This window comes from Triturus cristatus, chromosome 3_1 (genome assembly GCF_964204655.1).
Source record: "Triturus cristatus chromosome 3_1, aTriCri1.1, whole genome shotgun sequence".
Lineage (NCBI taxonomy): Eukaryota > Metazoa > Chordata > Amphibia > Caudata > Salamandridae > Triturus > Triturus cristatus.
The window spans coordinates 876,610,054-876,637,712 of NC_140583.1; the positions used below are offsets into that span (position 1 = coordinate 876,610,054).

The 27,659-nt window shown below is 41.9% G+C and overlaps 1 protein-coding gene across 1 annotated transcript in view; it reads right to left on the reverse strand.

Annotated features, from left to right (window-relative positions):
- LOC146861227 (retinol dehydrogenase 7-like) overlaps positions 1–19,277 on the reverse strand; it is a 269,548-nt gene extending 250,271 nt beyond the window's left edge. The window contains exons 1-2 of the mRNA XM_085645361.1: positions 19,131–19,277; positions 3,736–3,854 (exon numbers count right to left, since the gene is read on the reverse strand). Of these exons, the coding sequence (XP_085501487.1) occupies positions 3,736–3,750 (15 nt within the window). The 5' untranslated portion in view covers positions 3,751–3,854; positions 19,131–19,277. The remainder of the gene's footprint in view (positions 1–3,735; positions 3,855–19,130) is intronic.
- Between the last annotated feature and the right edge of the window lie 8,382 nt (positions 19,278–27,659).

Sequence of the window (27,659 nt, forward strand, 5' to 3'; positions counted from 1 at the left end):
ATTCTCACTCAAGTAAGTGCAATAGTAGGGAAAATAATAAATTAATATTTTTTAAAAAAATTAATTAATTATTAATACCAAAACAAGTATTACAATTAATTACCAATCACACAAGATTTAATAATTGATTATTTATAAATACCAATACATTTTTGTTTAATTAATTACCTATTAATAATTAATTAACAACCAATTGTTTTTCAATAACAAACATTAATAAATGCAAATAATACCAATTATTAATTAATTAATAATATATTGATTAACGATATACACAAATTATTTAAATAATTAATTTTTTACAATTATATTACTTCCCACCATATTCCCCTATAAACACACTACCCGCTACAAATATTAAAGGAATACAATTAACATAATTATCAATTAAACAATTAATACAAATTAATTTCCAATTAATACAAATTATTTACCAATTATTAATTAATCAACAACCAATTAATTTTCAATACCAATTAATAATTAACTAATAACAATTAAATTACTTCCCACCCTATTCCCCTATAAACCCACAACCCGCTACAGAAGTAAAACGCAAAATTTTATTAAAAATAATTAATAATTACTATAAATTATTATTTAATGTACTATAATTAAATTACTTCCCACCCTACTCCCCTATAAACCCACAACCCGCTACGGAATTAAATTACACAAAAAAAAATAACATAAAATTCATTACTTTAAAAATATTCTAACATACATTCCAATATTAATACATACTTTTAACACATATACTAACACTTAAAACACTATAAAAAATTCGATATTTTTAACAACTATATTATGACTGTCGATATTACTTACTTCTATATTATTGAATTCGATATTTCTTACCTGATTTTCGATATTCTTCACCACTATATTTTGGCAATTCGATATTCTGTCCATTCTATATTAAAAACTCGATATTCTGTCCACTCGATATTTTTTTTCGATATTATGTCTATTTACCAATGGTGACATTGGACTTTTAATAAATATTAAGGAAAATTAACTTTTAAAAAGTTACCCTTCACCTGCTGGAACTTTCAAAAGGCTAGCTACAATAAACCCCTGCCAGCCCTCAGCCTGTGCGCAGCCTTGAATAGGTGTGAAATAGCTGTGAAATGCCTCCCATAAGCAAAGAACAGGCCGAAAAATCAGAGATGACTCTCTGAGCCCTACAGAATATTCAGAGTGGAGGCTGTGGGCATCCTATTTAACACCCTGCTTGACGAGTTTGTTGAGACACATATAACAAATTTGGGCACACTTGAAAGGAAGAAAACAGGATGCCAAGAAAATTCTTGTGGATCCCCTGTCTGGTTGCTGAAGCACCCTACTTTTGTCCTACCAGACTTCAGTCTCTGGGTTTGTTGTAAGTTCAGTGTATGCCTCAATTTGATTTATTGCTAGATGTAGCAGGACACTAGGATTACAATAGTGCACTCCTTACCCTCACTCCCAGCCCTCATAGTCCACGTTTTGTGTGGCAGAAGAGTTTAGCCATCTTGCAAATATCTTGATATGCCATTGTGGGCATGTGTGCTGTAAGACAAAGAGAAAATACTGGAAAAGTGGGTAGGGTTGGCCCCAGAACCTTTTATCCCCATTGCTTAGGGCATGCCTGGGAGTCATTTCCACCCACTAGTCAGTGCCAGGAATAAATGTGATACTTCCAAGCACCCACTTCGGACTACTCTCTGGACCTGTGGAAGATCAGAAGAGGACTGAACCTGATGTCTGTGACCTGAGACGAGCCCTGAAGGACTCAACCTTCTCTTGTACCCAGGACAACAAAGTAGACTCCAAGGGTTAGTTGGTTGATCTCCAGTGTGGCCATAGGGAGGCAGAAGGCTGAAAGAGGCCTTTTCCTGGCAGTACCCATTTTACCCATGACAACTCAACTTGGACTGGACCCTGCTGTTGGCCTCTGCCTGACAGACACTCTGTGAGTCTCTTAGTGTCTCTCATGAGGCAATCCTGTGGTTGAGTAGGACTTAAAAGATTAAGTCAGAAAATAAAACCTTTGACCGGGACAATCCTAGTTGGTGTATCTAAAACACGCTTCATCATGGTTTGCCTAAAATTGTGCCTAGATTTTGGACTATCATTGGCACCTAGTGCTTTTTGGTGCTGTTGACCCTTAAATATTTGAAAATTCATATCTCCTGCTACTCTTTTTAGATTTTTAACATTTTGTCTTTTTAATGTTTTGCATTTTACCTTAATTATTGGTTTGGGGCTGCATCACTACTTTACACACTGCACTAAGATAAGCCCGTGTGCTATGTGCCATAGCTACCAGGTTTAGCTCAGGTTAATTTAGTCACTTTGAGGGTTCAACCTGACAAGAGCTGTGTCTTTAAAATAAATACTTTAAAATAAAGGGTATTTGAGGTGATTTATTCGTGTATCTAATAACTTATTATCAACATGGTATTTCTTACATGACATGATTTTTAACTCTTTTGTTTCAAAAGGTTACCTTTTTTGTGAAGTTACCAAAGATGATAAGATTTCTCAAAAAGTTCTGAAAAGTGCAAATGTGGATATTGCACACATTGTTTTAAAATATTCATTTTAAATTGCTTTGTAAAACAAGAAATGATATTCAGTATTTCAGAAAGTATCTAATTATTCACCTAATGTCTCTTTTTGCTACTTTTCGAAACCTAATTTTTCACTTCTTCAAGAAGCTGAGGCAGAAGTCTATGTAGCTATGAGAGTATGTTTTGCTACTTTTCGAAACGTAATTTTTTTACTTTTTCAAGCAGCTGAGGCAGGCGTCTATGTAGCTGTGAGAGTAAAAGTGTGAGTTTGCTGAACGAAGGAATCATTTTGCAGATTTGGATATTGTTCTTTTTACTCAAAACATCTATATAATACAGTATTCTGGTCCTCATGAATAATTCAGCACAAAAGGTTATTTTGAGATTTCTGATTTATTACAGAAGTTGATACCTTTTGAAAGACTTGAATGGACACAATTGAAGGACAGTGTCTAAGGAATATGGTCCCATTAATTTGACTAGAGCTTTATGGGGCCCTGCTATACCCCTAAGTAGTTTGGGTTATTAATGGATTTGAGAATGCATTATTGTAAATAAAGACAGATTACTTCTCCCTCAAAGGAACGACAATCACAATAATGTCATTTTGCTCCTTAAAACACTGCAATTATTATTACAATTATTACAAGTTAAAACACTGACTGTGGAGTAGCATACACAATTCTTGTTTCACCAATATTCAGCATGAGTTATCCATTAGAGAATGTCACTGTTCTCTTTTTAAGTCAACCTAAAATGTAACTTCAACATAATACAGTTTAGCCCTGATTGAAGACTCAGATTTTGTTGTTGGACCGGGACTCAGTGTGTGTGCTTTAATTGAGCCTCATGAAACCCATGACCCACAAGTCCCCCAGCTGAGTCTCATAGAGAACATATTGATTGATTACTATAGACAACGTGTTTGGGCAATATGAATCCCATTTCTATTCTGTGTGAATGGATAATCATTTAAAAAAAACTTTAATAAAGATAACCTTCATCAGGCCGAAGGGTGCAGAAATACGGTTACCTAACTATGCAATCTTGCTTGAGTTTCTTTTTCTTTGCCAGTAAAAAATAGATGTGGTAAAGCTTAAAAGCATTAGGCACCATTGCAGCCTGCAATATGGCACCATTTGCCATAATTTACCAGAATCTGGACAACCTATAAACTCACCATCTCTGGCTCCATGTTCTCGGTTAAGCTCTTCTTCCCAGAACTTTTGTGGTGGAAGATAAGCTCTTAAGAAGTTATTTGACGGTAGACTCCTTATGCAACACAGTTGTCTTCTTGCCCTTACAAAAGAGAAATGAAGAATGCTCACATAATAAGGGTACATGGATGATCTTGTTTGTATAATTTAGTATGTATAGTATCAAGAAAAGCTGAACATGGATAAGCAGGAGTTGACTAAATACTATCTTTTTGGTGGCAGGGGTGCCAGTGTGCTTTATTCCAAGATGGGCAAACTTCTGTGTGGCTCCTTGTATTGTGGTAAACATCCACCACCATCTTGATTAAACTGGACTTGTAAATCCTCAGCATGATTCAGCCTGGAGACATTGTGTGCCCTATTATCAGCTTGTGGGGCTGTGTTGCCACTTTGGAGCCTCCTGCAGTGTAATTTGGCCAATGTGGTTTGGCCTGTGACAGTAAGCATGCTGGTGAGCGACTCTGCCAGGTGAAGGCAGAGAATGGGCCACGAGGTCTACATGATGCTCCGTAGGTGCTGCCTGGGAGCTTTAGGGACTGGTACCCCCAGTGGCACTATGCGATAAACAAGCCCTTCAACATATAGTGCCCACTGTGGGGACATCTGTGCTGGATTAAAGGCGTGTGTGGCCACCCACTGTCTGCGCTCACATTGAATGTTACTGGGGGCATTGATGGTGATTCTTCCTCTTCCACCATCTGTTCAGGATCAGGACTTGGTGCATAGCAGAATGGGATGACTAGCCGGCTCAAGCTCCCCGGTACTTTTCTGCTGCTGGAGGCGGGCAGAGGGTGACTGCCCCCTCGCGGGACTGGCTGGGCCAGAAGGAGACATAATCATGGTCATGAGCAATATTTTGCTGGAAGCTGGGGCCTAGAGACCACCCAATTCAATAATAAGGAGTGGAGCTACTTCAGGCATTGGATCCAGACAATATCATCTGTATCTATGATGACCTATGCTATGGTTGTTCAGATACAACATGCAACTAGTTGAATATGGCCATAAGTAATTATTAGCACCAAGCAGTTGGTCAAGCACACCTGATAAGAAACTAAAGACCTCTGGGGACTTCTGATAATAGCCTCTCGAGGATTGATTTATTTGGCTACTACATTACATACTTGGTAATATTGATAGTCCCTACATCTTGTAATCTATATCAAGTGAGCCCCACTAGCTGCATTTACATGGGTAAACATGGCCCCAAGCAGTCCTAGCTCACATTTGAAACTATAGGCACCCCAAAGACCTCTTCCACAGATAGACCAGGGGTGTTGCAGGAGATTACTACTGATGCATGAGTCCCAGATATGAAGGTGTTGCTCCTTGACATGCCAGTCAGTGATAACTTTATTTCGGCGATTAGACCATAAAAGTGCACATAAGTACATCAACAAATACAATAAGACAATAAATAATTTTACAATTTAAAAAAGAATTAAACAACACGTTATCATGCGAAAAGTAAATACGAAGATTAATTTAAAAAGATTCGTCTCCTGCGCCACATGCCATGTAAATAACGAGATACGGCAAATACAATAGGGGGGTGGGTATCATAAGTTAGGGACCTAAGGGCCTGCTTAAAATGACGAAATCCCAAATTCCTGCAGATGGGAATTAACCAACATTTTCTAATTGCAGAATATGCAGGACAGAAGAACAACACATGTGAGACAGTCTCCAATTTGTAATTACATGCGGGACAACTTTCCTGATTCTGCGTCTGCCACTTAGCTGAAAAGGACCTGACTGGTAAAGTGCCATGTCTTAGCTGAATGTATAATTTTCGAGCAAGCGGGGGTTCGATTTGATCCATGAATTCCTCAAATTTTGAGTCAGATTTAACTGTGAGGAACTCAGAAGTCAATCTACCCACTGTTATAGAGCTCGAAAGTATTTGGAGATTCCGTGTACATATCAATGAAGATAGTTCTTTCTTTGCTAATCCGGTACAAAAGGTTTCTGGGGAATCCCAGAATTCCGGGAGTCCTAGACAGGCACTGGCAGCTTTGATATGTTGGAGCCAGGGGATCTTTTTAGATTTAAGGAGAGGCCAGATCGCGGTGAATTCAGCTCTGTATGAGGCCAGTTCAGGAACCGACCACAACCTTTTCCAATATAAGATTGGTCTGGCACTTACAATCTCATCTATTGAGACTAGGCCAAAATCAAATTTCAAGGGAGTCAGAGGCGTGCTGGGGGGAGCCCTACAAGTGTTCTTAAGAAGGACTGCTCAACCTTAGTAAGGGTCTCTGTTTGCTTATGTCCCCACAAATCAGCCCCGTAAATTACGGCCGCTCTTGCCTGTCGACAAAAAATCTCCAAAACAGGTGACACTGGTTTATAGGTCGATTTTTTAAAAACTTTAGTAAGACCCCCCGCCAACTGGGAAAGCTTAAGCGTCGACTTGGCAATCTGCTTATCCCAGTTAAATTTCTCAGTCAGGGTGAGGCCTAGGTAGACAAAAGTTTTAACCCTTTCAAGGGGAGTGCCGTATAGAATTGGGTTTGGACGTACCCGGTTAGGGGGATTGAAAATCATAAATTTTGTTTTCCCCAGGTTGATTTCCAATCCCCGCTGCTCACAGAACTTTACAAAACCATCAAGTGTGTTTTGAATGCCCGATGATGTTCTAGACAACAACAGAGTGTCGTCTGCGAACATCAGAGCGGGCACTCGTCCTGTTACCAGTTTTGGGGCATCGTTGTTTACAACACAATTCAAATGGTCGACGAGACCATTGATGTAAAGACTAAATAGTGTGGGAGCCAACACACACCCTTGGCGGACACCTTTGAGAACAGGAAATCGATCAGTGAGGTCACCATGTTTGCCACATCTCACCTGAGCAAAATTATTTTCATGGAGCCTAAATAAGACTGCTAACAAATAGGGCGGGAGGCCCAAATCAGCTAGAACCTGCCACAGTTTAGCTCGTGGAACTAAGTCGAAAGCTGCCCGCAGGTCCACAAACACAAGGTAGAGGCTGCCACCCTCCACCTTGGCTGTTTTCCAATACAGGACCTGCAGGCAAAAAATCTGATCGACAGTAGAAATACCAGCCCTAAAACCTGCCTGGAAGGTAGAAAGGATCCCTTTCTCTTCAATCCACTCCAGGACCCTATCCAGCAGAATCCTCCCCATTAGTTTTTGGGAGGTATCAATTAGGCTGATGGGCCTGTAGTTGGAAGGGGTCAATGGGCAACCCTTTTTTAGGATAGGGACAATTTCAGCTCCAAGCCAAGTTGGAGGCACATTGTCCCCCTGTAAAATGCAGTTAAATAGGGTAACCAGATAAGGGGCCCATATCTTTGGTTGTGCCCTAAACAAATCTCCAGGCAATTTATCAAGGCCGGGAGCCTTATTGGGGAGCATCTTTCCTATTGCTGTTTCCACTTCAGTCAAGGTAAAACAATCAGCTAAATCACAGCAACCGGGTAATGGTAAAAGTTCGGAAGTACAGGTAGTTAAACTGTCCTGTTCGGGCATACCATATAAGTCACCAAAATGACTTTCCCAGATTGGGGAGGCAATATTAGGTGTAGGAACATGGTGTTGCCCACCAACTCCAGTTGCTACAATGTACCAAAAAGATTTGGCATCATTTCGGCTAAGTGCCAAACCCAGTTCTTCCCACATTACAACCTCCCTTTCCTTCTTCGCGTCACTGATTGCTTTTTTATACAGGGAGCGATTTACCCTGATGACTTCTCTGTCGTTGGTTTTAATGGCCAACAACAGAGCCTTTTTGGCCATGCGACAGGTCGTGTTAAACCAGCGAGCAGTTGTGGTCTGGAACTGAGTTACCTTCTTTACCGGAAACAATGTGTCTTTTAGAGCCATAACCAGTTGGCCATGTATATCAATTGGACTGGTCGATAGGCCAATTTTCCCCATTTCCTCAAGAAATGGTATGATAATCTCGTAAAGTTCCGCAAGTTTACTGTCAGACGTTAAGAATTTAGGCCATTTGACCCTCCTTCTGCAATTTGCAATAATCAGTGGACTAGTATCTTTGTTTACAATCGGTGAGGGATTTTTTAGACCAAAGCTCCCTGGTTTAAGGGTCAATGCTAGGGCATTGTGGTCACTATCAAACCTCTCGATGACCTCAAATTTATAAATCCTATCCCAGAACCTAACTTCCAAAAAGATATAATCGATTATTGAGGTATGATTTGGTCGGTTAAATGTTGCCTTCCCAGGTCTATCTGGATTCACCCTGCCATTGCATGCTCGTAATGATGCCGCTAGGGCCAGCGACTGCAATTGCAAAACAGGGGGAGTCCAGACCTTAACCAACGGTATCAACGGATCAGGGATATTCCATAATAAATCTACTTCGTCAGCATCTCCTAAATTTGGGTCCCAAAGAGGCTCAAAGTGACAATTAAAGTCCCCACCCAGTAGTATCACAGTGGAGGGGTCGAGAAACTGTATAAGTTTAGACAGTTCGACAATGGTCTCGGATTCATGGCCCCGCTTGTTTGGCCTTGCATAAACATTTATCAGTGCAATTTTAGGGCCATTTACTGGATCCAATAAAACGAGTTGTACATCCCGAGAGTTGGTTTGGATTTCCACTGCCTTTACTCCTAGGCATGTACCAACCCATATGGACAGGCCACCCGAAGGTCTACCCCTAGTGCCCATACTTGCCAAAATATCATATGTAGCAAAGCCCAAAACCACACTCTCATTAAGCAGCCAGGTTTCCTGGAACAAACAGATATCAAAAGTGGCAATAAACGCACCCCACTCAGCAATAGGAAGCTTATTTTTAAGACCCGCCACATTCCACGAAAGGATTCTAACATGGTCAGCAGCCATAGCATTCTTAGATAATACCAGGTCCAGAGAACCAATAGAATTGCTCAACATAGGTAAACCAACACCAGCCCCTTCGACAGGTATAGAATTTATGGGGAGGCAAAGAGTAGAAAAAGGGATAGGAAGGGATTCAACAAGGGGTTCTAAAATCTGGGTCTCCGTACACTGCACAGATCGTTCACTTGGGTCAGGTTTGCCAATATCCAATGGTCTAAAGATGTCATTTGGATTAGATTGGGCAAGAACAGGGGGTGAGTTAGTCAGTGACCACGTATGTCAGTCACATCCGTCGAGGCCAGAAAGAGCTTCATATCTATTAACAGCCTCGAACGGCGTGAATGGCATCAGGTGGTCCATCCTCCTGCTTCTATTCCCATAATTCCTATGCGGTATGGTATCCCACCTTGGGGCATTATCCAGAGCTTTTGGAATATAGTTTGGCTCTAGTAATGTATAGCCACCATCAGAGGGTGCACGTAGGTTAATCTGGGGAAAATCACAAACTACAGGGTACCCAACTCTGGTCTCTTGGGTTCTGGGATAGAAATATGTAAGTTCAAGGGGGACAATAAAATTGCCAGGGTTCCCTACTGGCCAATTTAGGATGTGTCTAACAGCCTTGGGATCTCTAAAATTTATAACGATTAAGTCCCCCTTGATATCCTTCACCCTGCTTCCTAGCCAAGAGAGTCGGCGTACATGGAGGATCTCACCATTGATGTTATAAGGAAGGGGACGATTCTGTCTTAACCAGTATACTGTTTTGTTTTTAAGTTGATAGAACCCTTCCCTCCTGCCTTCTGGTAGTTTAGGAACTCCCGCTAGTACAACTACGTAAGGGACAGATTCTGGAGGTAATTCCACTTGGGGCTCCTTACATTTTATATCCTTAACAGTACTAGAACTCCTATCGACACCCATATTTCCCACACCCTGATTTTTTTCGGCCCTAGATGTCGTGCTGGGAGCGGGTGGGACTGAATGCCTTACAGGTTTGGGAGATGTAGGCCTCTGTTGCCTGGGATCTGAAATCATACTACCTACAGTTGGACATTCACTTAAGGCAGGAATAGACGAAGGCGTGATAGCTACAGGGGGATGGGCTAGAACCGATAGGTCCTTAGCCTGCCCTACTTTACTACAAGTTGCCAACTCTAGATTCCGTAGCCCTTCCTCAACCCTCTTTAACCTCTCAATAATTGGTAAAGTAAATGACCTTATGAGCTGTTCAATATTTGCCAACTGGTCAATATGCTGTGTTTCCTTAAGTGGGCAATGTGAGGTAGCAACCAATTCCACTGATATCGGAGCTGTGTTAGAGGCAACCTTTGGGGTAGGTGTATTTACTATAGTGGCCTTAAGAGTGGGGGCATCCAAGTTAATGGCATTATTATTTTTTTTTTTCCCAAAGTCACTATGGCTAGTCCTAAGTCTGCTTGGATCTCCCCCCTTTTTCCTCCTTTTAATTGGAGGAGGACCAGGAACTTTAGAAGACACTAATTTCCTAGTCTTCTTTTTGGCTATCACCGCGTTTGGCAAAGGAGAATTTACTATCTCTTCTATGTCCACTGGAGAATTAGCGTGGGTGGAGATAGAGTTCGTATAGACAATATCGTGCGGGTTGGGTGGAAGACTTCGGGGGGATAACTCCCGCAAGAGTACAGGAATGCTATCTGTAGACAACAAGTCATCACTTTCATTAAGAGGGCTGGCATCAGGCAAGGTAACTTGTTGGCTTAAATCTAAGAAGGGCCTATTCTTCATGTATTCCACTGACTGGCGACGCTCAGCCCGTCGCCCAGCTAAAGTGTCTTCCTTCCCTCCATCTATGAGAACCTTACTGAAATAGCGATCTAATGTACCTTTCATGGGACCCCCTGCCTTACTCAATGTCACAATATCGTGACTCTCGGCCATAATTGACAAATAATATGGTGTACAGCGTATGACCCTCACGCCGGACAGAGTATGACCCCCGCCCGGCCTCCTCTGGCCTCTGAGGGCCTCAAAGGGTCCACCTTTTGCCCGCCTGCGTTCCGCTCACGCAAAAGAGGAAGGGAGTAAAATAGGGAAGATAATTGATAGGGGAGGTCGGGAAGAGGACCAGGTGCGACAAATCAGTCAAACAACAAAGCGCCCTGCTCCTCGCAGTCCCGCGATGGCAAATAATACAAGTCTATCCCTTTAGCTCCTCAAACGAAAGGAGAGTTCATCACATCTGCCCCAAACAGAAAGAGTCACGGTCCAAAACCTCGAGTGGCGCCCGCAAAGCGGGGGCCAGGAAGCACTTTATGCAGGCAAAGGGAAAAGTCGGGAAGAGGACCAGGTGCAGCAAATCAGTCAAACAGCAAAGTGCCCTGGTCCTCGCAGTCCCGCGATGGCAAATAATACAAGTCTATCCCTGTAGCTCCTCAAACGGAAGGGGAGTTCACCACATCTGCCCCAAACAGAAAGTGACACAGTCCAAAACCTCAAGTTGGAATAGCAGTACAGCAGTACTGCAAAGGGGTAACAATGTCAGTTACAGTTAAAAATAGGAAGTGAGTGGTGCTCACCTGGCGAGTAACCTCTAGCTGTCCTCAGTTGTCAGGGGTATAGCCCAGACCAGACTCCTCCGGGCTCTGACGGGCAAAAACGGGCCCGCCCTTGGCCCGGGCTTCGCCCGGGCGCTGCCCGCGCGCGTCCCGCGCTGCGGGAGGCGCACCGGCCTTAAAAAGGCTAACCCGCCTCAGCTGGCGATGTGGGCGTGTCCAACCCAGAGGGTCGCTGGGTATGGTAGTTCGATGCAATACACGCCGTTCCCCTCACGGCTTGCTGACAAAGTGGAGGTGAGTGTAACCAACAGGAACACAGCCGTTCCCCTCACGGCAGGATTCAAACTGCTCCAAGCGCGTCCCGGACTGCGGGAGGCGCACCGGCCTTAAAAAGGCTAACCCGCCTCAGCTGGCGATGTGGGCGTGTCCAACCCAGAGGGTCGCTGGGTATGGTAGTTCGATGCAATACACGCCGTTCCCCTCACGGCTTGCTGACAAAGTGGAGGTGAGTGTAACCAACAGGAACACAGCCGTTCCCCTCACGGCAGGATTCAAACTGCTCCAAGCGCGTCCCGGACTGCGGGAGGCGCACCGGCCTTAAAAAGGCTAACCCGCCTCAGCTGGCGATGTGGGCGTGTCCAACCCAGAGGGTCGCTGGGTATGGTAGTTCGATGCAATACACGCCGTTCCCCTCACGGCTTGCTGACAAAGTGGAGGTGAGTGTAACCAACAGGAACACAGCCGTTCCCCTCACGGCAGGATTCAAACTGCTCCAAGCGCGTCCTTACTTCTGTCAATAATGAACTAGACACTCTCAGATCTAGAGTTGACCAAATGACAAGGACACTTGGCCAACAGGAAAAGAGACTAACTGCTGCTGAGGCACATATTTTACAGGGACCGTCAAACAAACTCGATCTGTAGGTGAGATCCTGGTGCAACAATCTTCACCTGGTTGGTATTCCTGAATAGACAAACACTGGTAATTTGGTCACCTATGTCGAATCATCATTCAAAACTACATTTGTGTTGCTCGAATATGAATTTACCTCAAATAAATTAAAAGACAAGAGGTGTTTGGCAAAACAGGAACAGGTTGTTTCAATTAACCGCAGCAGCCGTGAGAGTATCGACAAAGGCGCATCTGAAGAGAATCTAGGAGTGCAGAAGTTTTGGCTGCACATATACACATTATGTGGGTACAATAGAACACTTGGAAATTCTTTGAAAAGCATCATAGTCATAAACAACAAGTACAACCATCTGAGAAGTGGGCACAGATGGCTCTCAACCCTGGGGAGAGCTAGTGTGGGCCAGTGTGTGTATGTCCAGATGTCCGGTGTGATGAGCCTGCGATTTCCCCGTGCGGTGTACATGCTGTGTCCTGATTGGCTGAGTGTTCCTAACTAGATATGGCATCTAACTTTGTGGTATTTCAGGAACATGCTCCTTTGGCCAAATGTGTTTTATTGGAATCAATCAGATTTTTCCGTAGATGCTCGGTTGTCTTTGGCTAAGTATAACCCCACCTGTGACCTTTCAATGAGTGAACTTAGGTTTGGATCGCAGGGCCTGTCTGGCCACTTAAGTCTGACTTGGAGTTGCTGGGGAGGTAATCTCTAATGAATCCAACAGCTATGATACAAGTTTGTGAGTGCGCGCCAGTGTAATATGGCGGTCATTGATATATTTACTGATATTCTCATTATTATACATACAGCTGTTACATCGTACATCAACATTGCATTGACTGATATTGACGTCATTTTGCGTGCATAAGGTACGGAGTACATCAACACTGGAATTACTGGGATTGACATAAGTGTGCTTGAATAGGTTGCAGCATATATCAATATTGTATTTATTGGTACTACCGCTGCTATGCATGCATACATCAGGGTGTATATTGCTATTGTATTTATCAATCACAACATTTGGTACAGATAGTTTTCCTCAGTTCTCCCAGACCACCTCCTGGCACGGCCCCATATCTGATCCGGATTAGATTGTTTAATTTTAGTGATTGCATATAGTGCTTAGACCGACACATGAGGAAACAACATAATCACATGACAGAATCAACATATTGATCTATCCTGACTTTTCATTAGCCGTCTGGGAGGTTCGTAGAGAATATCTGTGCCTGAAGTGGAAATTGAGACAGGCTGGTGTACCATATGCAATGATATATCCTGCACAGTTAAAGATTGTGCATCACAACAAGCCCCACATATTTTCGACACCGCAGTGTCAGACTTTCTGTCAAACAAATATTGGTTAGACCTAAGGAGGGCTCCTCTATGGGCTCACATCCCCTTTTTACATTCTTAAAAGGGTAGAGTAATTATATTATGGAGTGGCATTGATTTCCAGGGCTAGTAGTTTGCTTGATATGATGTGCTTTGCTGTTAGTGCAATGCCCTAGTCTGTAGGATGGCATACTTTCTGTAAGTCACAGTAACTTCAGCAACTAACCTCAAACTTGACATACCTTATCTAGATGCTTACACATGAAATATTTGACTGGAACTTTTAGAAAATACTAGACATTGCTTCTATCACTGGTGGAGTACTGCACCCCTTATTGAAAGGGGATTTAGGCCGTGGCACAAGGAGATTGGTTAGTCCTCTGATGGTTTGCATCTACCATGATAAGATATTCATGTATCATTACTCATGTGATCTTCAGGCTCTCAAAGCTAGTACAATGTCTGTGTTGTCATAATTAGCATTTTACCAGGCAAACACTCCCTGTGAGGAGGTGATAAGTACTTGGCACTTATGTCTCACCTTGGGGGAATCCCTAAACCATTTTTGTTATCCAGTGTGTTGGGTTTAAACTGCGCCATTGTTGGTTGAGCTTTTTTTGGTGGGTGGTATTCACTGGCGTGTTGGGGGTGCTGGTGTGGATGGTACTTTGAGGGCGATCAGACTTATTTTGGACAGGATTCTGATTTTGAAAATGGATATCCACCTGATTTCGACTTGCCCAAAAACTTTTGTTATGCTTGGCAGCGTGGCACAATACATATCCATAGACTGGATTTCTCTAGTTCACAATGAGTATGAGGGGGACTAAGATTAATTTTCTCACCTAGAATGAAAAAGGGCTCAATAGCACTTGGAAAATGCAACAGATACTTGTTTATTTTGAACACCACAAGATAGATGTGGAACTTCATCAAGAAACACACCTTACAGCCCACACAGCATCTACATTTCCATTCAAATGGAGTAGATATCCTTCACTTGCTATATTCTCCTCCTATGCTATGTACAGCTATCCATATAGAATGTAACACTCCATTTATGTTCCTCCAAGAAGTAAATGACACACAGGGGTGTTACAGCCTGCTCCAGGGGGCGATGTACGGCAAACATATAACTATTTTAAACATGTACGGCCCTAATGTTGATATTGCCATCTTTCCTAGCACATATGGAACAACTGTATGGTTTTGGTATCACAAACTATCATATGAGGAAGAGTTTTACAAGACTTAATCTCAGCCCCCAGACTCATGTAATTGTACAAAGAGGTACTGGATGCTGTGTCCTTCCCCCAGCAATCCAGGAACTATTACTAGTTACTAGATAGTGATTTCTGAAAGTTTCATCGATTGCATCAGACTTCTCAATATGGAACCCTTCACAAGGATAAAGATGCATGGGTTAGTATCAGATCCCATTCCTTTTAGGAGAGCCACCCACCCAGGGTGCCCCTCTTTAGCCTCTTTTTATGCTATTGCCCTGCTACTGCTTGGCTTGCATAGTTCGTCTACTGCTCATTAGAAGAGGCCTCAATTTTATGGTGCGTAACATTATCATATCATTATACGCAGACAACATTACTTTATATCTGTGTAAACATGTGAGAAATCATTGTCCAGTTACCAAGGAATTTACACTGTCATAATACCATCTGGGATAAATACTAACTGGAATAAGTCCACTGTTTTTCTGTAACCCCCACTGCACGCCCTTGTAATTTAGAATATCCACTTCCTTTCGTGTCAGACTTTGGTTAAATACTTGGGTAGTTGGATTAGCCACGACGAGACACTATCATATCAGAAAACTATGTGGTAGCAAAGTCCATATTAAAAGAATAAGTCAAGTACTGTAATACATTTCTTTTATAATTGACAGCCAGAATCTCCCCAATGAAAATTATTATTCTGCCCAATCTGCTTCATTTTATTACAAATATTCCTACTCCTTAAAATTTAATTTTTTCAGAAACGTAAGATCTCATCTGATTACACTGGCTTGGGCTGGCAAACATCCTAGATTCAAGTGGGAGACTCTTGTCCTCCTGCACAAACAGGGCGATCTGGCAGCACAAGATTTTGGACTTTATTATTAATGTGCACAAGCACAATTTGCTTAATATTGGCTGCATCCCCCATCACATGAGACTGGCCTGGCGGTTAAATGTGATACCATGGACCCCATCCCACTGCATGCTTTAACAGGGCAGCCTCCATGATGCAGTTATACAGAGATTAACTCAATCGCTTGCACACTACTTGCTTGGGAGAGGCTCCATAGAAGTGTGACATGCCCAATACTATACACTCTGGAACAGCCACTTTTCATTATCCCTTTCATCAGTTTACTAAAAGTAGATTGTTTCTTCATAAACTACAGGCCCAGAGGATCACTATATTCAGCGGCGGCCGGCTCAGGTAAGTGCGGTGAGGTATTATTTTTTTTTAATGATTCCTATTCCATCGTCTGTTGACTCCCCCCTCCCACCCCTCCCCCACCGCGTTTTACCTGTGCCAGCTGCTGCTGACTATACTAGAAGATGTTTTCCCTAATAGCCATTTTCTTGACTATTGACTAGCTGTAAGTTACACTGAAGATTCCTTAGTCTATTCTCAGTAACAGGCAACATGCAAGGTGAACCACTCATTTTTTTCTCAAGAGCCTAAACGATGAAAGGCACTAGCCCAGACTATTACTCTTCCACCCAACATTCATCGAGTCACTAGACTATGGGCCTTGTTTTATATCCTGGTGAATGGCCCGTGGGTCCTCCAGGACAACAAATACATTACTCCGTTGCTCTGGTGGAAGGACCGGCCACCATATTTACAAATGACTGCCTAGATGGTGATGATTTATGAAGCATTCAGTAGGAACCGCATTCACTGAGGTTTCTGTCAATGCATTTTACTGTTTGCTTCAGATCTGCATCGGAAGGATGCAGCCCTGCAACGAACTGTATTATTTTTTTTCTTTTCAAAAAGAAATTCCCGAAACGTGATTTGCTTTTTGAAAAGAAAATAAGTAATGCTCCTCTCTCCAGGGGATGCTTCTTCCATGGTGGGGGGAACATTATACTGATTTTACGGTTCCTTTCCGCCAGAATGCACCCAGCGGTAAGGAACAGTAAAAAATGACTACATGTTCACCCATATAATTGAGCGGGTAAAAATGTTGCCATCTCTCCGATAGCACTTACTCCCCAGGGCAGTCGACGAAGTTAGGCAATGGCGGAGACAGAGTAGTCTCAGCTGTGGCCCAACTGAAGGTACGCCTGCATTTTCATCGGGCCGGAGGACCTTCATATTGGTGGAATGGATACTCCATCGCTGTTTCGATGGAGTATATACACTGCCAATATATAAATCTGGCCCCCTATAATGCCATGCAAACAGAGGCGCCTGTTATACAGCATAACCTCAGAACTAGACAGTAAACCGATTTAGAACATGCCATGAATAGCTGCACCCAAACTAAGTTGTTGGCACCTAATGGTCCTCTCTATAATTTCTTGCATCACGTCTCGAATACTTCTCTGAAGGTCTTGCAATACCATTTAAATATTGATTTCTTTTGTGCCCGATGCAAAGCCGAGGAGGTAGGTTTTATACATTTAGCCAGCAACTGTCCGGCAATAAGTGGACACTGTTGCAAGGTCTTTAACGTGCACTCTACTGTGATCGAAATAACCATCACACCACTGTCTCTGGTGACCCTACTGGGTTGCACTTTTGGCCTACGACAGTCAGTGAGAGGGTTCACCCTCATTGTCCTGCTGCTAGCAAAGCGAGTGGTGGCTTGCGTATGGGGGGACTTAGGTGTCCACCTGCAGATTTAATAAGCTGTAATGATCAATTGGAAATATACTAATCCTTCACCCCTAGACCCAAACATTTTTCGTAACCATTACAGACATAACTTAGTACTCAGGTTACATCAACTTAATCTTGTTGTACTGCTTCTTAAAACAATTTCTTGGATGAACATTGTTTATGTATATGTCAGATTTGAATTGCATTTAGATCATATGATGATACCCACTTTTCTGCACCGCCCTTTACAGTGCACTACCCCTCCAGAACTAGTATGTCGGTCATGCTATCAATATTGTCATATTGCTATTCCGTTTAGATTGTAACAACAGTAGACTGATATGATTAAACTTTTTTGTACGTCCTGTCCAATGTCTATTGATATGTTATTGCTAGATACACATAATGGATGCTAAATTTGTAAACCTTAATAAATATATTAAATTAAGATAAGCAGGCGTTGGTTTAGCAAAACTAAACAATTTAGCAAAGTAGAACATCAGCAAACTCGTACGCCAATTTGTGACCCAATATATGCTGCAGCAAAAACACGATACAGTTCCATGTACATTTGGACACACTGTTGATGATGATAAGCATGCTTTATGTGGGTATTTTTTATAATTTAAAAAACCTTGCCTGAAAGTGTTGTGTTATTCTTGACTCATTGGATTTGACTCTGAATTTTGCCAAACAAAACTCGTAATTTTAACAAGTGCTTGAATCATGAAGAATAAGAGGGTAATACAAATAATAATATAAACTTTTTTTTAGATGAAAAGTAATTTCGGCATTTATTGACTCATGCGACAAACCTTGACTTCATGATCAGTGAACATACTGTCTTCGAGATTTTGTTCAAAAACATTTGTTTTATTTGCACTTGTACCTTGTCAATGCTAAAAAAAACAAAAAGTGAATCTATAATAATTCGTTGAAACATAATTCACAGGGATTTAGCATACCAATTAGTTTCCAATTTGTATTTTAAGTGAATGCAGACAATATTTTAAATGATATGCTTGCCATTAATTTTACTGAGGTGTCCTAAATGATTCAAATAATAAGATTTAAAAACTAACTAATCAAAGACAGTATAAATCAAACTGCAATGTAAAATTTTAGTGCATGCTTTTAAAAATAAAGGGGAAATGATTTAATAGGCTTAAAATGTATATGTTTGATATTTTGTGCATATTGATTGCTATTACTGCACTTTAACATATATCACATATCAGTGTATGTTTACTATAGTTCTGTGATGGACCTCCTGTTCCGCAATGCTATGCAAAACATAGTGTCTATTTAATATACATTAAAAAGGCCCACAAGCGAAGCTCAAACTGAAATGTGCAGCACACATGTAGGTAAATATGCTAAGGGGCATATTTATGAAATTGTAATTCAATGTAGCTCAGCAAATCACCTTGCTGCGTTGCACTGCATGACAGGAAAAGGGCAGAATGTGCCATATTTAAGTCAATACTAGCATTCCTGCCTTTTCACTTATGCTGGAGGCCTTTTGGCAGCCTAGCACCAACGCAGGCACACTTGCACCATAGTGCAAGGATGCCTACGCTGCATGCAGGATTGCTGCAGAATGGAACGCCTTGTGTTGCTTCACTCCAGATTTATGGAGCCACTCATGGCCCCGCAAAGTGGCCTTCCGTGGCTTTATAAATCTCACTAGAGGTTTGCATCGTACATGTACCACACTGCGTGGTGCAGACGCGACGCAAACCGGGTCACAAATATACCCCTATATATACCACAACATTGCAGCAAGATATGTCCTTGTCAAATAATTTTGAAAACTAACATTTTAGCATAGATGATAAACAGGTTTGTTTAAAAATTTCACAAATACACATGGAGATATATAAAATAAACAACTAATTTACTTACATTTAGACGAGACATCCGGATGACAGCTTAAGCAGGGTGATGTGAGCCGCGTCTGGCAACGTTTGACGTGAAGACTGACGGGCGCCTCCTTGTATCAGTCGCGCGAGACTTTGACAGAACCAAACATTCACATAAGGACAGCAGCATGCCGAGTAAGTGGTCGAGCTCTGTAACAGCACTGAACCCCTTTTAGAAGTACAATTCTTTCATAATAGCCATCATTGATGACCCGCCGATGCTCGGCTCCACACCAGCGCTAATCTGTCTGTGTTAATACCCAGTAGATGTTCCGTTGTTGCTAGTAATGATTTAATCTCAGTCAGCAGAGGTCAAGTCTTAGTAAGGAAATCTAATTAGATTACAAAACACTTTTCTAGTTATTGCAACCAGTAGGGGAACTCTGAACTCTTTCTTCGCTGAAAACCTTAGACAGCATTTTTAAAAAGACAAGGCCGTTTTACATAATTTAAAAATCAAATGTTTATGAAAATAATAGTGATAAATCCTGAAGCACACGCCAAAAGCTGAATTGTAAGTGAACTTTCACAGATTCATTTTTTTTAATTGCTTATCATAATAGCAGTTATTTTATTTACACTGGAGTGATGAAAGGCACAGCACTATTTGAAACTGTAGCTCTTGCCACCTATGGTACACTTTCTGCTATCTCAGTAAACTTAGTGGCTCCAAAAGTCTGCTTCAGTTAACAAATGCATGTTAGTTTTATTTTAAGCATCTGTGACTTGGTCAGTGTGTGATCACTCTCACAATATCTTAGTAAATAACATCGCTGTCATCGTTGTTATCTTAGTAAACAGCATCGTTGACAAAAATATTGGGACATATTTACAAGGGGGTTGCGCCACTGAAATGTCACTTTCACCGGCATTCCAGTGGCGCAATGCCCTGCACCATATTTACAAACTGGTGTCAAGCCACTTTTTGTGGTTAAATGCTGCTTTGACAATATGGAACCCTTTCACGCAGATATCTGTGTGAAAGAGGCTTGCAGTGGGTATTGCTGTGGGTATTCCACCGCACCACCCATTCCTTTTTGAGGCTGCCCCAGATTTACAAGGATGTGGGCAATGGCAAAAACTAACACCATGCAATAGCAAGCATTAGAATGGCGCAACAAGGAGAAATACTTTTATTTCTCCTCGTGTTTGCTTTTTCCATGTGTTCTGCAGCAGCACACATAGAAACAGCAAAAGGCCATTAATGATTGTTTATGTGCAGTAAGGTGTCCCTTCCTGAATCATTCATTTATCAATATAATCTTGAAGTGAGATAGCTTCCCACCATATTGAATATTTCTGTTCAGCACAAACCCTTTTTGCCAGAGCACCAGGCAAAGGACATGCAGTTACAGACTTTACCAAAAATTAATCATCATTAACTGATAAACTCAAGAAACTGGAGAAGTTAAGCAAAACAAAAATATGAAGCTATCTCACTTCAAGATTATATCAATAAAGAAATGGTGCCCAGTGGGTTGACAATCTACATTACTCCTTAGGGATCCCCCAACCACCAGATGCTGGAAGAATGGGCCACAAACTCAGCCAGGAATTCCAAATGCATGATGGACATTTTGGTCAAATATTCCTGGCAAGATAGAGAAACTAACATCAATGAAATCAAATATATTAAAGATGAACTGAGTAAAAGAAGCGAGCAAGAAACCATTGCTAAGTTCATGGATGAAACGAAAAATCGTAAGACAAAATATGAGGAGTATTTCAAAGCAAGAAAACAGAGGAAACAGCACAGAGACTGTGCTGATTACGAGAGTGGCCGAATTTAAACGTACAGCCATAAGTATGACCACCTGTACACAGTCCCTATTCTGGGAACAGCACATACATGTGCAGCACCAAAGATACCAGACAATGAACGGGCCACCTCCAGTGTTGTCAACACCGACACATTGGTCACATCGAGGAGGTCTGCTTCCGGCAGTGACCGTAATACGAAGTCTACAACTTTTTTAGACAAATACCGGCTCCCTTGCAGGGGCCGGCAAGCAACAAGAACCACTCCGGAACCAAAGAACAAGACAAGAGGAACTGGCAAAAAGGGAAGAAGTAGGGGTAGAGGCGGGGATACATAAAAAAAGGAGAAAGAGACTCAAACAGAGATGGGAGAAGAGGGAGAGGCAAGGGGCGAACGGGAAACGAATCACCAAGCTCTAAAACAGTGCCATGATGGATGATGATATGGTAAACAAAACCATAATAAACTTTATGGACAGACCACTTAGTGATCTAGAGAAAATAACTTTATGCCTAGGCCTTTCTGCCCCTCTCAGCCATTCAACTAAGCTGATACCGTGATCGATCTATTTAAATTCTTTCGGAAGTTGAAACTGAAAAAATGGCAAAAGCTCAAATCTGACATTACCAAGGAAAGCAATAGCATCCATAAGTTTGGTCTCAACAATAAATTGAACATAGGGGACATTGACATGCTTCTCACACTTCACGAACTTTAGCGTGAGGGGACTGGCAATGCTACTGACCTGTACATGGTATTAGACAAGCTAGATATAATTTATGAGAAAGCAGCTTCCACTGACTTCAAACCTCACTCCATTTTCCTCCCTAACATGCCACTCGACAATATTGATATTTTCCAGGACAGTGTGACCAAACAACTTACCAGATTCAGGTAGAAAACTTGGTTCAAAAAGCCCAACAGTACACAACACAATCTATCCCTTGCACAGAAAAAGGCTATTACATCCTTAGCAGAGGACACGTGTATTATCATACGCCTGACTGACAAAGGGGGCAACATTGTTCTACTCAATAGAGAGATGTACACCGAAGAAGCATTGAGACAACTGAGTGATCCTCTCTTTTATACCAGTACTAACAAGGAATGCTACACTAAAAGCATAACTAACATATGGAGAAAACTGACAGACTGGAGGGACAAGGATCTTCTTCGGTGGGAGAAATATTGTTTCCTCAGACGTGATTATCCCAAATTACCCATTCTATATCTCCTTCCTAAGGTCCACAAAGTGCTACAATAATCCCCCAGGCAAACCTATTGTGTCCTCGAGAGGTAGCGCCCTCAAGAATATTTCAAGGTATGTAGACCATTTTCTCTGTGACCAGGTAATCACATTACCATCGTATGTGAGGGACACCAAGGATTTTTTAGCCAAAATCAGTGACATCCAGTGGCGCTGTGATTACTTACTGATTACCCTGGATGTCAACTCACTATATACTATCATTGAACACGAGCAAGGCTGCTCCAAGTATCTTTCTAGGAGACCTGTACGACACTTAGAACACATGAACATGATTTTAGATATGATGAGGCATTGCTTAAACTACAACATATTCATGTACAATGGTAACATATATACAGACAGATTCTTGGGACTGCCATGGGAACTTGTTTTGCCCCCAGTTTTGCTAACCTGTTCCTGGGGGCATGGGAGGAACAAATCCTCAATGGCAGTAACAACTTTTCGGATTGTGAGCAGGTGGCCCTATGGCTTCGTTTCATAGATGACCTGTTCTTAGTTTGGAAAGGCACTGAGGATGAGGTTGATCACTACATCAGTAAGCTTAATCACAATCTTACGTTTACCAGCAACATGAGCAGGCAGTCCCTTGATTTTCTAGACGTCAAGGTCGAGATCATCGACAATGAAATGCATACTCGCCACTTTAGTAAAGCCACAGCTGGCAATAGTTTGCTACATACTATGAACAGCCCTCCTGACAAATTTAAATCGACATACAAAAAATCTTGATAGAAATCTGTGACATATTGACCAACGATCTGGTCTTCAGCAGTTCTATACCTCGCAGACCAAGAATCACTTACAGGAAGGGATGCAACCTCAGAGACATACTAGTACGGGGTGACATTACTACAATTGAACAAACCAGAGGATACAGTCTGCAAGGTTTCGTCCCTTGCGGCCACTGCAAAGCTTGCCGCAGTAGCCGCATGAAGAAAGAATATTCTACTCCCAAAAGTAACACAAATAGAATAATTTTGCAGTTCCTCCTTTGTGGTGTACATTTTAGAGTGCCCCTGCAACATTAGATATGTAGGAAGTACCACATTCATGTTCAAGAAGAGGGTTCTTGAACGCATGAAAGCCATAAAAAACAGAGACCAACAGTATCCAATAGCGAGGCATTTCAAAACTCACCACTTCTTTGACAGTTCTTAACCTAGGTATTTTGAACAAGTACACCCCTGAATCCAGAGAGAGTAACAGGGAACTTAAGCTCAGGAAGAGAGAATCCAGATACATTGTAGATCTTGGAACAACATACTCGGGTGGACACAATATGGATGAGGAAATAAGTATACATCTTCATGAAGACAAACCTATTTTCCCAACTTTCATCCTTGATGATTCTTACTGTATTGTTTTCTATTATATATCTTACTGTTTTTTTATATTTCTGTCTACTCTTTTACCCCTTTGTACACCTCTATTTAGGAGTACAGAAGAATAGTACTCAGCATATTAACTAATGCTGTTGCATGTGTCTGTCTTTACAAGAGGAAAGGAAGGAACCCACTGGATCAAGCAGCTAACTTTCACAAGGGCTCCCTACCCTTTTCTTAATGAAACATTCATCTGGTGTTCCATGTGCATGAGATGAGAAGTTTTTTCCCATTTTTCACATTGATTATTTTATAATTTCGATAGTCATGTTGATTAAGTATTCGTTATGTTAGTGTTTTTTGTTATGGGCCCCACTATACCTGTCTCATGTATGGACAAACAGTAACTTTGTATCCTCACAGTTACTCTGCCTACCCACTTTGGTGTGTATTCATGCCATCCCACATCAGGAACTTGTCCCTTGTCTCTCATATTTTTCTTGACCACTTCATGCACTTCATGCACTAGTCTCAATACACCAGCTCAGTGGCCATGCCTGTAGCAGCCATGTTTTCTATTCCAGTGTACGGGCAACATATGACACAGGGCTGGCACATTATCTTCCATACAAAATAACCCACGCCACCACCAGGTGGTGTGATAGTACCATGACATTATGTCATTTATCTTCTGGCACTGCGTCATTCTTACCTGGTATTCACATGGAGACTGTACTACATTCCAACGTGGCATCCACGTTCCATCTTTGATTAGACCATATTATGGCAGGAGTCCCTACTATGTTTGTTTGAGGCCAGGCTATACATGGCTGACAACCATATACACGGCCCATTGCATTAAAATTTCATAACACAAAAAAAAAAACATTTATGCTAGATAGACGTATGGTCATTTAATTTCTCCTGGCTTTATTATGTTTTGCTATACACTTGACTTACAATACCACAGTCCAAGATGGCAACCACTGTCTGTTTCAAGTGACATCGGATACATTGTGTAGTCCTTCTACTATGTTCTTTAAGACTATGTAATGACGCCCAACTATGTGTATCGTTGTGTGATTAAGACCGCTGGTCGGTCGAAATGTGTTACAGATTTATGAAGTAATACATTAATTTCTGCATTTGGATCTCTCGCCTGAGTGTGCCCTTTAATGATTTGTGGCAATATATAAATATATATGTATATAATACATATATTAGCAGTAATACATTAAGAATATTCATAATTTTAACATAATGTATGTAAAGTAAGATAAATAATTGTATTAATTACGTTACTATATATGTATATCTATATCTATATTCACTGAAAAAACCATAGGTTTCACACATGTTATAGTTAGCGGAAATTTTACTGATAAAAAACCAATGAAATTCCCCCGTTATAGTTAGTGCAGGCAACTATAACTCACGCGACCGCAATCCTCTGCTGATGACATATGTGTCTTTATGAAAAAAAAATATTTGTAATATATGTATAGCTAAAACTTATGGAAGAAGACATGGGCAAATAAGTGTCTGAATACAGTATTAGCATCAGCAGAGGATTGCGGTCGCGTGAGTTATAGTTGCCTGCACTAACTATAACGGGGGAATTTCATTGGTTTTTTATCAGTAAAATTTCCGCTAACTATAACATGTGTGAAACCTATGGTTTTTTCAGTGAATTTGCAAGGTTTTTTAAATGCTAATTCCTAACTATAACGTGTGTGAAACCTATGGTTTTTTCAGTGAATTTGTACGTTTTTTTAAATGCTAAGTTACTTTACGCCATTCGTGGCGTGCGCGCCCACTTAACGCAGTTCGTTCCGTGTGCGCACGGTGTGCTTTGCGCACCGTGCGCGCACAGTGAGCACGCGGTGCGCTTCGCGCACCGTGCGCTCACTTTACGCAGTTAGTGCCGTGCACGCACGGTGGGCACGCGGTGCGCTACGTGCACCGCGTGCCCACGTTACGCTAGATGGGCCATGTACGTACGATGCGCTTCGCGCACCGTGCGCACATGGAGGACATATGATGCGCATCGTTGTGAAAGGTAATATTTTAATTTTTGCCAATATAACAAAAGCCATGCACAATTGGTGCACTTCGGGCACCAATTGCACATGGGGTGGGGAGAGTGTGGATATTTTGTTTTTTTTAATAATTTTTAACGTACGCGTACGGTAAGCGTAATCGGCGAAATTATCGAAAAAATGAAAATTCCGTTTTTGGCTTTAGGGGAACTTTGGGGACTCCCTCAACATGGCTAGGTGCTTAGGAGCTGTCTAAACAGCCCCTTTACATGTTTTTGCTCTTTGTTTTTTAACCCCCTCTCAGAGTGCGAGAGAGAAAATGGCGGCCGCCACTTCCTGGTTTCGACCGATTTGAATGTTTACTAAGATCTAACAGCCAATCAGAATCGCGCTCGCGCACGTCACCGTACGCGTACGGTAAGCGCACCGTAAGCGCACCGTAAGCTTGCTCAGATATATATATTGATTTAAAGGCTATTTTCTCAGAATCTACTGAACAGATTTACACCAAACCTACAAAAGGCACTTCCTTGACCTGTAGACTACCTCTCTGCCAAATTTCAAGGAACTCTGTTCAGCCGTTCGGGCTGTAGCTGTGTCTAAAGGTCCTATGGAAAAATGCATGGGAAAAACGCGTTTTGGGACCCCCCTTTTATCTCAGCCCCCGCTTGACGAATCCCCCCGAGACTTTCAGGGTAGGAGCGGAGCGTAGCGCCCCATTAGTTTTGAAAATTTCGCGAGGATTCGTCGACCGGCGCCAAAGTTATTCAAAATAGAATGTTGCGGTTTTCCTATGGAAACAGGGTCCTAACTAGAACTACCTACTGGCGACCGCCAGTAGGTAATGTATATCTATATTATCTACTGGCAGTCGCCAGTAGATAGTTATAGTTAGAACCTATTTTCCATAGGAAATCTGCAACATTCTATTGGGAATAACTTTGGCGCTGGTTGACGAATCTTCGCGAAATTTTCCAAACTTTTGGCCAGCTCCGCTCCGCTCCTACCCTGAAAGTTTTGTTGTGATTCGTCAAGCGGGGGCTGAGAAAAAAGGTTCCCCATGCAATTTCCCATAGGATCTGTTGTCGCAGCTACAGCCCGAACCGCTGAACGGAATGACACCAAATTTGGCAAAGAGGTAGTCCTCAGTTCAGACTCGTGCTTTTGCATAAATAGTGTGAATCTGTTCAGTAGTTCCTGAGAAAATTAGAGTTAAAAGTACATATATACCTATGGCCGGGGAGGATCCGCGCACCCTATGCGCACCCTGAGCGCACCCTCCCCGAACCGAGCGCGCACCCTCCCGATCGCGCGCTGAATGCTAATTGGCTGTCGAGTGTCTGTCTACATTCGAAACCAGGAACTGTTGGCAGCCATTTTCTGCCTCGGTGGAAGCAAGGCTGAAGAAGCAAGGGGAATAAGTGTGTAAAACATATACAGGGGGCAGAGTGGAAATACTCTGACCCTCTAGAGGTGCTTAGGGGTCCCAGAAGGACCCCCAGGGGCCCCCCTTTAAAAAAAAAAACGTCGAAATGCGCGCAGGGTGCGGGCATCCTACCGGGTTTGGTGCACGGATCCTCTCGCGTTGGGTGCACGGATCCAAGGAAAAAAAAATTGAAAAAAGACAAGAAATCATTGGTTGTATGACAGCTTTCTACACTGAAAGGTAGGGTGTATATTTCTGTTTTTTAAACGCATGATTCTTATTGGTTAACAAAAACTGATTGTAAGGAACATTATATATGATAAGCTGATATGTTGAAAAGTCAAGCACACTTGCTGTCTTGTTTAGCAACATTGTGTGCTGAACTTGTGACCTGTGTGCTCAGTACAGTGTTTCATGACCTGTTTCTATGGTAACAGGCAGAAGGCAGTGGGGGAAGGGTTGAAATGTATTTCATTTGGAAAGGGTTGAAATGTTTAACCAATAGAAATGTGTGTTTGCTTTTGAATTTATGTGTGAAGGATTGTGATTTGATGTTTACAAGTATATGTGTGGAAAATGAAAGGGAAACTTTGCCATTCTTTGTTTTTGCTGAGAGGTGCACAGTGCAGAGATTCTGTATAAGAAAATCTGGTGTGTGACTGATATCTGGTGTGTGACTGATATACTTCTTAATCT